Source organism: Babylonia areolata, chromosome 34, assembly GCF_041734735.1.
Source record: "Babylonia areolata isolate BAREFJ2019XMU chromosome 34, ASM4173473v1, whole genome shotgun sequence".
NCBI lineage: Eukaryota > Metazoa > Mollusca > Gastropoda > Neogastropoda > Buccinidae > Babylonia > Babylonia areolata.
The window spans coordinates 21,282,817-21,295,149 of record NC_134909.1 but is presented as its reverse complement, the minus strand read 5'-3'; the positions used below and the strand labels follow the sequence as shown (position 1 = coordinate 21,295,149).

The 12,333-nt window shown below is 39.0% G+C and overlaps 1 protein-coding gene across 2 annotated transcripts in view; it reads right to left on the bottom strand.

Annotated features, from left to right (window-relative positions):
- LOC143277408 (prenylated Rab acceptor protein 1-like) overlaps nt 1–11,033 on the bottom strand; it is an 11,272-nt gene extending 239 nt beyond the window's left edge. Inside the window, exons 1-6 of one of the 2 annotated variants that reach the window (XR_013053737.1) lie at nt 10,945–11,033; nt 8,638–8,847; nt 7,556–7,653; nt 6,566–6,667; nt 5,462–5,732; nt 1–1,890 (exon numbers count right to left, since the gene is read on the bottom strand). The exon at nt 1–1,890 is cut by the window's left edge and continues 238 nt beyond it. Coding sequence is in view for 1 of the 2 variants with exons in the window: in XM_076582202.1 (XP_076438317.1) it covers nt 1,884–1,890; nt 5,636–5,732; nt 6,566–6,667; nt 7,556–7,653; nt 8,638–8,847; nt 10,945–11,012 (582 nt within the window). In the remaining variant the exon portion in view is untranslated. The remainder of the gene's footprint in view (nt 1,891–5,461; nt 5,733–6,565; nt 6,668–7,555; nt 7,654–8,637; nt 8,848–10,944) is intronic. The other variant, XM_076582202.1, reaches the window with a different exon arrangement.
- Nucleotides 11,034–12,333: the final 1,300 nt, after the last annotated feature.

Sequence of the window (12,333 nt, the reverse complement as noted above, 5' to 3'; positions counted from 1 at the left end):
CATAAAAAAACCCAACTAAATAAAATGTTAAAAGTTTTCCTTTTCTCTTTGATATGATGATAGGGAGAGGAAAAATCATGTTCTTTTGTTCACCAGTAACTTCCAACTCTGTTGCGCCACATGGGGGTTACTAGTAAGAAAGCAAGTTATGGACCTGAAAACAAGTCAGGGGCCTGAAGCCTGGGAAACCTTTGCTGCATGCTAAAAACTATCTACAACAACATGTCAGGAGAGACCCTGAGCATAAAACTTCACACAACTACCTCAACTTTGTTCTGGTGTAAAGGTTGTTTCCTCTTTCAAAACATGTCAGCCATAAAGATCAGATTGAAGAAGCATCACGTGTCGATGAAATAATGAGAGAGACTACTGATAATCCATGAATAGAATTTCATGAAGAGAAAACATGATAATCCTGCAAACAGTAAACACTGAGACATGCATGTTTAAATAAACACTGAATCCACTGGTGGTTTAAAATCATACACTGACACTTTTCGCAGTGCGTCAACAGCAGTGTATTGATAGAACCACTGAACAACAAATGGAGGCAAAAGGCTATTATGGCTACAAGCCAGGTTCACGTATGATAACGTAACACAAACATGCACATTTGACAAAGGTGCTTTAGTCCAGCCGACCACACAAGTCCATATCAGGACTGGCAAACTGACTAAAAAATTCAGTGACACGAAACGAAAAAAAACAACAACAACAAAAAACACAAGACACACACACACACCCAAAAACAACATGGTTCACAATGTATCATCAACCATTCATTTCCTAAAGGCAAATAAGACCCAGGCTGTGCTGAGGAACTTCTACTTTATCTCTCTCTCATAGATTAACAAAAAACACTTCTAACTACAAAAATACATAAAAGACCATATTGCACCACCGTGCCCATCCCAGTCTTTACAATACCACTACCTATTCACCAGAGCAGAACAGCACAGTTAGTACATCACAGACTGCGGAAAAGAGAGAGAAACATTGTCAAGGCTTGCTAGATCATAAAAAGAGGGGTGGACAGAGGTGAAAAAAAAAAGAAAGAAAAAAAATAGAAAAAAAACAAACCAACCAAGAAGCCTGAAACAAAGAGCAATAGAAAAAGGAAATTTGAGGAGGCAGATGGTTGGCGTTGTTGAGAGGGCCAGGAGTAGAGGGCCCAGAGTGTCAGCGAATCGAATGCGATTGCACCTTAATTTTAGAGTGATCGCCCAATCGAGTTATATAATTATGTGACCTGGTTGGAGATATAATTTAACAAAAAACAAGAACGCCAGAGAATCGACAGACAGACAGAAAATATGAAAAAAACTTTGCCGTATGAAGAGCACAGGAACAGGAGTCACGATGGCTGCCAGAAAAAGAGGGCGCTAGTCAGGGGGGGGGCGGGGGCAAACGGGAGGTTACCTACTTCCGGGAGGTTATTGGCCATAGCTACTTTCGTTTTCTCCGCATAGGCGGATAGTAGTTTGCACAGGACAGGAATGTCAGACCCCTGCTGGAGTCTGCACTAGTGGGTCACGGTTAAGTATGTGTAATCAAAGAGGAAATTTCTAGCACAGAATTTCCAGGAGACAAGGGATGCTGTCCACACTGAACGAGCCAGCATGGCTTCTCAACGGGGAAAAAAGTGCAGGCAGGACGAAGGCTGGTACCATGGCTACAGGCATGGTTCAGCGATAACAGCATGACACAGACACACACAATAAATGGTGCTACACACAAAGTCTGGTGGACAGGGATGATAGGGTCGAGCCAAGCAGAACATGAGACGTGCCATTTCCTCAGGTCATGACACCGACCCAGTGACTGCTGTTGTTGTTGTTGTTGTAAGGTTTGAGAGACCGTCCCCCACCACCCCTGCTGTGAAATCAAGACCTAGAACACAGACAAAAACAACAACAATAAGAAGAAGACAACAACGACGACAAAGAAACTACTAATAATAATATGCATTCATATCGCACATACTAGCAAGGCACAATGCTACCAACTTGTGACTTCAGAGTGTATGCTGTGTAATGCTTTAAGGCTTTTTTTTTGGGGGGGGGGGCATATCATCCCTCCCCACCCCTCACACCCTCCCCTCCCCTCACGCCCCCCCTACATCCATCCCTCCCCAACCTCCTGACACCACCATACTCCCTGTCTTTCAAGTGACGGCTGTCTCTGTTTATGTACGTGAGAGAGGCAGCGACAGGGGACAAGAGCCTCCGTCCCCCAAGAAAGAAAATCATACACATTCCCCCAGCCTTCGTCAGTATAACATTATGAGTTATGACCCCCAAGAAGGATAACTGCACACACTCCCCCATCCCTCATCACTATAACACGGCCATGATCATGCAAATCACTCAGACTCGTCCTTTATCTGTGTTATGTCTCTTTATTTTGAAGGTCACTGTTCCATAAGATGACCAAAACAAAACAAACAGAAAAACCAAAAAGCCACTTTGGGGTCACCCATAGAACATTAGCACACACACACACATACACACACACACACACGTGCGCGCGCACGCACACACACACACACACATACTGAATTGAAAGGAGAAGTCAGAAGTACACTTAGAATTCAATGTAAACCACTATTCATCTTATCTATTCATTTTAATAGCTGTCAAGAAAATAATAAAATGAAATAATTATATACATATATAGTTGTTAGTTTAAAAGAAATCTTGGCTGTCAGGGTGATTGTTATTCATACACACAATATTGCACTGGAGATTCTGCAGGAAACACAGTACAGTAATTTTTTAGTTAAAAAAGAAAGAAAGAAAGAAAACCAAAAAAAAAAGAAAAAAAAAAAGAAAAGAAAAGCTGAATTAGTGATACAAACTTAAAAATGTTAATCATGTCTTTCCAAACAATACTTATTACAAAAAGAAGTCACATGCCATTTTACTTATGAAATAAAGGAATACTGTTTCAGTCTGCATCCAAAGTTGTTTTTAATTTATTTTTTATTTAAAAAAAATTTTTTTAGTACTAGTATTCAATACATATGAAAACAGACATAGACTTGTTCAGAATAAGCCATAACAATATCACAATTAACAGTGTGGTCAATTAATGAAATCAGAGCAAATAAAAACGACATTCCAATATCAGTAAACAGCTAAGACTACTAATTCAACTAAATAAGTAAATTGAGCATAAAAGGGAACTAATTCAAAATTACTTCTGCAAATGCATAAGTAAATGCAGAATTCTGAAGGAGAAAGGAAAAAAAAAGAAAAGAAGAAAAGCTCCCACATATAAATAAATTTGTTCATAAACCACATGCATAGGTTAACAAACGAAAAACCAAATTAAGATATAATTAAACAAGAAAAAAAAAAATTGCAAACACATATTCAAGGTCAAAGCCTGATGTGGTTTCCACAAATTATCTCCCTTGCATCCCTTTTTTTTATTTTTCCCCCTTCACAATTCTATTTAGGCTTGCTTATCGAAGATGAGCGCAGGCTAGAACCGAGTAATTTCTGGACGTAAAACTCCATATATCTATCTGTCTGTCTATCTATCTATCAAGATACATAGATGTATGTGTGTGTGTGTGTGTGTGTGTGTGTGTGAGTGTGTGTGTAGTCATTAAGCGGAAAGTAGGTATCAAAACATGGACATATAAGCACAAAAAAAGAGATCCTTGACAACTAAAATCGAAATCAATGGCAACAGATGACACTATCTGACTTGCATGTACACCCCACTCCATCCACACCTCAATCCCAATTACTCTCTATTTTCCATTGGCATATCACATGGTACAACACAGGTAAATAACAAACTAAATAATTCCATTCATTTAAACAAAACAAAAAAAACAACAACCCCAAAAATGTGAACTGAAGGGAGATTATTAATTTGCAACAGAATTTTTTTTTTTTTTTAAATGACACGGGTGTCAAAGAACAATCAATCCTAAGAAGTAACAAATTAATGTACACATTTCAATCACCCACCAACTGTCCACATGAGGAACTGTCCAAATCGATGCAAACCTAGTGCTCAGTGTACACATACTGAAAACTAAAAATAAAAAGGGAAAAAAAGAAAAAAAAAACAAACCACATAGGCCATTAACTACTTTGGCTCAATCGGTTTTGCCTACTATTCTGTCGACATTTTCATCAGCGTCTCCTCTGCTTTGACACTTTTTTGCCTCTTCATCAGTGACAGTGTGTAGCATAAAAAAACAACAACCGAAACCACCTCTGATACCCCATCTACAAGGAGAGAAAGATATACAGAAAAAGACAACAACCCCCAAAAAACAGTGCCACCAGTGCTTAGCCCTCTGTGCGCCCCGGCAGACAACGCTCTGGTGCGTTACTGCCCCACACTGAGAAAACAGCAGGGGCCAGATGCAAAGACTTTTTTCTTTTATATATGTACTCCCACAAGAAAAGAAAAGAGGAGAATCCCTCAATGACAAACATGCTATATAGCAGGAGACCAAAAAAAAAAAAAAAAAAAAAAAAAAATCCACAAGGGAAGTAACCTACTTCCCACCCTCAGAACCTGACGATACAGAAAACTTGAACAGACCGTTCTGTCCAAACTCCCAAGCTGGGCCTGAACCCACCAGTCTGATGAACAAATTTACCACAAGAACCTGGTGTTCATACCACAATAAACCACTACAGTTTGTGTTCACATAAAAGCTGTGGCTTTAAAAGGGCTGGCACTGCAACAGGTAGATCTATTTCCCCTTTCCATCACGAAATGAATCTTTGGAAATATCAGAGGTTGTAAAGATCTTAGGTTGGGGGTCTTGAGTTCTGTCAGCCTTATCTGTGGTTGCCATGGAAATATAATCCAAATGGCCACCAATCAGTGCTCATCACATCAGATCTTCGCTATATCTCCGAGGTTTACATCACACCTCATAGACAAACTAGAAAAATAACATAATTGACTGCATTTACATACATCCGGGGGCGATTCCTGACATTATAATGACACCTGAATTATTGTTTAAAAAAGAAAAAAAGGACAATCTTAATTTGTGGGAATCACCCCTAACTTTTTTCCTTTTTGTTTTGTTTTTTTGTGATATCAAAATAAGCACAGCCAGCTCTAAAACAAAGCAACTCAGCTCTGGTCACAAAGGTTAGAACACAGGGAGTGGAGCAAGCCAACCAGCCTATAGGGGGAAACAACCCCGTCTTCAGCAGCCGCTGCTCTTTTCCTTCTCACATCACACTTCACAACTGTTAGTGTTATCAGAACGGCTGCGTCTTCTCTCGTCAAAGTAACAGCAAGAAGACTGGTGAGAGTACAGGTGTGTCAATAATAGCACTGGAACCCAGTTTACAAAAAAAAAAAAAAAATATTAGTAAAAGAAAAAAAAAGAATGAAATAAATAACAAAGGTGAAAAAATCAAAAAAGTAAAAAAAAAAAAAAGATAACAATAAAGAAAACAAAGTAAGTAAACACCTGTGCCTGTGGAGGCTGTTAGCACCACTATACAAAGGTAACAGCCAGTCAGTCTCGCCGTGTTAGGACAGTGTGCGGTGTGTTATCAGTTAACCGGTGCAGGAGACAAGAAGACCCCCCCAAAAAAGAGTTGCCAGGGGGGAGTTGGCGGGGAATGGGCTGGGCCAGCCTTACACTGACTCCACCGAGTCCATCTCCAGATCAAAGCCTTCCAGTTCCTCCTGGGTTCTGTAGGTGGAGGCGTGGACCATGATGACAAAGAACGAGGCCCCTGCGACACACACACACACACACCACTTTTGTCAATGGTAAGATCAACCCCCTCCTCTTTTGTCATTATCATCTTCTGTCATCACCTTCATTATCATCACCTTCATCATCGTCACCATCATCTTCATCATCATCATCATCACCACAATTCCACAACAGCAGCACAAAATAATAATAATAATATTAATAATAATAATAATAACTAGGATTACAGAGTTCTGAGAAGATGGGGGCAACAGCCGAGTGGTTAAAGCATTGGACTTTCTATCTGAGGGTCCCAGGATCAATTCCCGGTCACGGCGCCAAATGCATAAAGGGTGGAGATTTTTCCAATCTCACAGGTCAAAAGAAGTGCAGACCTGCTAGTGTCTGAACCCCCTTCATGGCCCAGAGGTAAAGCGTTCGCCCAGGAAGCAAGAGAATCTGAGCGCATTGGTTCAAATCCCACAGTCGCCAGTATTTTCTCCCAATCCACCAGACCGAGTGGTAGTCTGGACTCTAGTCCTTTGGATGAGATGATAAATCGAGGTCCTGTGTGCAGCATGCGCTTAGCGCACATAAAAGAACCCATGGCAAGAAAACAACAACAAAAAAGGGTTGTCCCAGGCAAAATTCTGTAGAAAAATCCACTTCAATCGGAAAGCAAATAAAATTGCAGGCAGAAAAAAAAAAGAAAAAAAAGGGGGGGGCGCTGTCAGTGTAGTTACACGCTCTCCCTGGTGGGGAGAGCAGCCTGAATTTCACACAGAGAAACATGTCGTGACGAAAAGAGTAATACAATTCAGTACCCCTAGAGAAAGGGGCAAAAGTGCTAGGTTTCTGAGAGAATCTCACCAATGATCCAGAAGACGGCGGAACCGGCCCCAGCCAGCCAGAAGAGAGGGAAGGACATGACGCCCACCGCCGCATACTGCTGGGCCAGACTCACTTCACGACCTGAAACCATTGGTTTTTAACTGTATAGATGTGTGTGTTGTGCATGCATGCGTACGTGTGTGTGCGTGTGTGTGTACATCTATATCATATACATACACACATACCTTAATGATACATACATACACATAAATACATACATACATTATACAAACATCACAATGATGGCTCAGACAAATGGGTGTGCTAAACAACAACAACAACAACAGTGCAACAATACAAAAATAATCTTTAATGAAAAAAAATATGTGTATCCAAAAATAATCAAACGTTAACAATCACAAGGATGAAAGCTGTTGGAAATACCGACTGACAAAGGAAAGACAACAGACATTTTCAACAATAACCAAAAAGTACGAACCAGCTTAGAGAATTGCGAAAAGCACAAGAACAGCCGTCATGCAGGATATACAAAGAGGCAGGAAACAATAACGTCAATGATTAAAAACAATATTAAATAATGAATACGCTTAATAGCCAAAAAAAGCGTAAGACGAGACAGAGCGTAAACCTGACAAGATGGCGTGGAGAGCCTTGGCCAAAGGAATGATTCAGCGCTTATAGCTTTTAGAGGCGTTTGATTGGCTGAGAGCGGACCGGGGCAAGACTGCTCGTCTTTTTACTGTTAGCCGCACGAAATTTGGCCAAGCAGAGCAAACCAATAGGCCTAGTTTGCATCAGTTTGACATGGTACAGTATATGACACCAAAATAAAAATAAACAAAAAGACAAATAAATAAACAAGACTGTGGATATACGAGTTAATTAATAAATAAATAAGAAAAACAAATATACAAGAGAAGTAAAAACTTAATGACTTGGGTGTGACTCCTTACAAACTGACAACAAAACAAAAAAAAAAAAAAAAAAAAAAGAGAAAGAAGAGCATACCCATTAAGACGAGAGGTTTGTCAGCAGATTTGATGTTGATGATGTAACAGGCTCCTAGACACACTGCCATGGCCACCAGCAACATGGGGGAGGTCAGTCTGGAACAAGCCGTATGATTGTCCACAAAAACAACAACAACAACAAAAACAACAAAAAAGTTGGGAGGGAAAAAAATTAATAAAATAAAATAAAATACAATATATATATATACAGATATATAGATTTTTTTTCCCCTCCCACCTTCTGCGTCAACTCCCTCGCCTCTTTCTCCTCTCTACTTCAACTTCAGGCTGCACTCGCAGGCTGAATACTGAACATATCTGTGCATAGACTCTACGTGCGTGCGTGTGTGCATGCATGCGTGCACGTTTCTCTCTCTCTCTCTCTCTCAGTCTTTATCTGTCTCACTCTGAGTCTCTCAGTTTATTTGATCTCAATCCATGTTTTCTGTTCATGATCCATTTGGCAAAAACTCTATGTCAAACAAAACATGCAACATAAATCACTTAAATGTAGTCCTCTGGCAATATTCTGTAAAAACAACAACAACAAATAAACAAAAACAAACAACAACAACAACAAAAAAATACTGAAGGTACAAAAATATACAATTACATAAATGCACCCCAGGCCTGGCTAGCGCACTGGGTTATTCTGCTGGTCAAATATAATTCTGCCTAGCAAATGTGGTGCAGCATACATGTATACAATTACAAAGTAGGATTTGTCTGTATGCTTTAACTCTTTCACAGCCAAGTTTCTGTGTGAAAAACACCCCGTGGCGCCAAATATTTTACAAACGATGCTCTCAGTCACAGGCGTTGGTTCATGTCTCATGTCAAAAAAACACAACATACCTGGTCACTTCAAACTCGGTCAGGGGTCAAAGGTTAGTCATTGTTCTAGAAACTGGTCCCAGCTGTTAAGCTTTATTACAATGTGAAAAATCGTCACATCAACATGACCTCTCCATGTCGACAAAGTCACCAGTGGTGGTGCACTGTCTCGTCAACTTTGTTTAAGTCACCGATGAGCGGTGAAGAAACTTAATATCTCCTTGAAACATGAAACTAAAGACTCACAAGCAGAAGAGCACCAGCCCCATGAAAACGAAGAGGTAGTTGCCCTGAAAGTGCTCCACGTTCTTGACTAGCCTCTTGGGCAGCGGGGCCATGCTGCTGGGCATCTTGAAGTGCTTGGTGTTGATGAACTCTCCCCATGGCTTCACCCGCTCCCGTGTCTTGCTGAACCACTCCCGCGCCGACACGTTGGACAGGGACATCGTCATCAGTCTGAGGATATAAACAGGTATTGTATCAATCAGGGGGGAAGGTAGCACTGGCAGAATGGTTAAGATGCTAAGCTGCCAAAAAAAAGAGGAGTTTGTGAGGGTGTGAGTTCCAATCGCGCTCTCACCCTTTTGACTGGAAAATCAAAAACCATTTCCAAGTTTAACAGAATAACTGAAAGAGGCAAGACTGGTATCGCAGAGCTGCAAATTATGGATACACTTCTCCATTCACTTTTTTTTTTTTAATTTGTGGTTTTCATCCTACTACCAGTACCACCACTCCAACTATTACCATGACTACTACAGCAGCTTTACTGTTCAAGTATGTGGTTCTCATAGTCATATTACACTATTGTTTTTAAAATGATAATTCATCTCTGTAAAGATAAATAAAATGAATTTAAAAAAAAAAGAAAAGAAGATTCACAATTACAAGAACATTCATAAGGCACTACTATTATTACTATCACTGCAACTACTACTAGTAGTACTTTGTGTTGTAGTTCTGCTACTATTACAGTTCTAGATGACTACTACTACTACTGTACTACTACTACTACTCCTACCACCACCACCACTACTACCACAACTAACTAGTATTACTACTGTTACTACAATTCATACACATGTAATGATGTATTCATAAACGCCTGACAAGGAATCAGAATTAATTAAAATAATAGAAAAGAACTCGGCACGAACTAAGAATGATCCTTCACAGTCACACACATGCTGTGCTGTGTTCTCTTAATATATAACATTTAACAAGTAAGTTACAACTTAATAAAAAAAATATATACATATTACAAGGTTAATAAATGTCAGGAAATAAACAAAAGAAAAAAAAAAGTTTTCTGTAACAGAAAAGTTCTTCTAAATTGTTCTTCCTCCATTAGTGACTATCAATCGTTGTTCGATTATTGTCGGCAATATGAACATTTCTTCCCCAGTACTCCTTGGTTTTGAAGACGGATACATGTGTACTGAAATGGGGAAAGCAGTATTTAAACTGGTCTCATATAATAATTAATATACTCTACTTCTCTTCCCCTCCTCTCTTTTTCCCCATTCTTTGCAAATGCTGCACAGGGGGGAATGTGGAATAAAAATTATGTATACTGAAAAAGTGAAATAGGTAGGTATACTGACACTGGTTGTCGGGATTTTCCCATATTAGTCGAAATGTAATATTCCACTAATTTATTTCTCCTCTCTAGCATTGCAAACAACAGGGGGGGGGGGGGGGGGGGGGGAATGAGAGAAGGGGAAGAAATGTAAAGTGTATGGAGACTAAAACCACTACCAGTATGCACCCATTTTCTGTCTTCAAAGTGAAGGACCATAAAGAAAGAAGTGCGGACATATTGCCTTATTGCCATACTGGGTGACCACAGGTTCCAGCAGGTGTCTCTGCAGACAGTACTGCTGAGGGCTGATGTTTTTTTCCTTGTGGTGCACATTATAATGGCCTAAACTGGATTAAATGATATCCACAGTAAATCCACCAGGTACTAACCCTAGGATCAAATCCAGAACCCCCAGTTTGAGAACAAACAAACAAGCACACACACACACACAAACAAACAAAACAAAAACAAAACAAAACAAAACAAAAACAAAAACAAAAAAATCCACTGCTTGAGATTGAGTTGACTATTACAATTTCATTCAACATCTTTTACAGTTTCAATCTGTTCGAGCTACGTATTCGTTTTCCCCACATTAATCATGACATTGTGATTCACAATGATGCTATTCGATCTATATATAGATCTATAGAGAATTATTCATTCAGACACTGTTAACTATAAACTAAATAAATCATAAGCTGGTTTCAAATTTAAGTACGAACACATAACCTATAAATAATAACAACATCTGAAGCAGTTGTTGCGATCAATGGTAGGGCTAACCATTAATTTCACATTGTTACAGCAGAAGAAAACCTTAGTTACAAAGAATGAGATCATGGATGAAGTAATTGCCATGCTGACCTTACAAGAAATTGAAACATAATATAGACATACTATCGTTTGGACTGTAAAGATACACCGCTTAAATGAACATATATTGGAAAAGAAGAAGTGGAGGTACATACTTGTTCAAAGACTGCGTTTCACTTGGTGAAGCGTCGATGTTACCTTCCAAACTTCCCTTTTCGGCCATAACAGCTGTTGACAACGTGGAATGACGTCGGAAGCACACAAGTTGATGACGTAAACACAACTTTTCATATTAAAAATCACAGTCTCTTGGAGCTACTTTCTTTTTGTGTTTGCTTTCCCACGTTGAGACACGTACTTCTGCTATAGTAGTTGTAATGCTAAGTGGGTAGTTTCTGAGGCACCTATAATACGAAAATACATGGGAGGCATCAACTTTGAGAAAAACAACAACAAACAAACAAACAAAAAAAGCCACAACAACCTCACGGGATATATTTGCAACAAAAAAGACATCTCACACAAAAACAGGACATCAGAGATTCCGTCACCAACGCTCAGTTATTTTTGGTTTGGGAATGGGGATCAGAAGGAGCAGTATGGGGCAATGGAAAAGAGGCAACCAGGGAACCAGTTTCAGTTTCAGTAGCTCAAGGAGGCGTCACTGCGTTCGGACAAATGAGTATACGCTACACCACATCTGCCAAGCAGATGCCTGACCAGCAGCGTAACCCAAGGCGCTTAGTCAGGCCTTGAGGGAGAACACAAAAAAAAGAGGTGAATAGATAATAGATAAGCTTACATAAATAAATAAATAAATAGATAAATAAATAATAATTATAATATAAAAAGGTAGTAGTAGTAGTAGTAGTAGTAGTAATAATAATAATAATAATAATAATAATAAAAAAATAATAATAAATAAATAAATAAATAAATAAATGTGTGGGTGTATGTGTGAATGTGTGTCTTCATGTTTTACATTTATTTGCTTATTTATCAGGGAATCAGAATGCTGCATACAAATTCACAACATTGAGTTTGATGTGTGGCACATATATTATACTGTCACATGGCTGACGTTCATACATAAAAAAAAGAAAGAAAAAAAGAAGAAATATAAATAAAAATAGGCAATGAATAAACAGTTAAATAGTCGAAGAAATATACAGAAAACATGTCATTAAAAAAAAAAGGATAGAACAGAATAAACTATGATAGAGAACGATAACGCTGGATAAACTAAAACAACAAAATAAAATGAAATAACAATAAATAACAGGAATTCATTGAATTACTCATACTAGACAAGCTTCACACGGTCAGTAATACAGGAAGCACTGTGAATATTACAGTCTGAGTTGGGAGGGACAGTGATATACAGGTAAAAACAAAATAGTTTTTGCATAATAATGAAACAAAATTATTAATGAAGCAATTCAAGGGACATAATCCATCGTCAGAGACAGAGACAGAGAGAAAGACAGGGACAGCGAGAGAGACAGAGACATAGACAACAGAGAGGGAGAGAGAGAGAGAGAGAG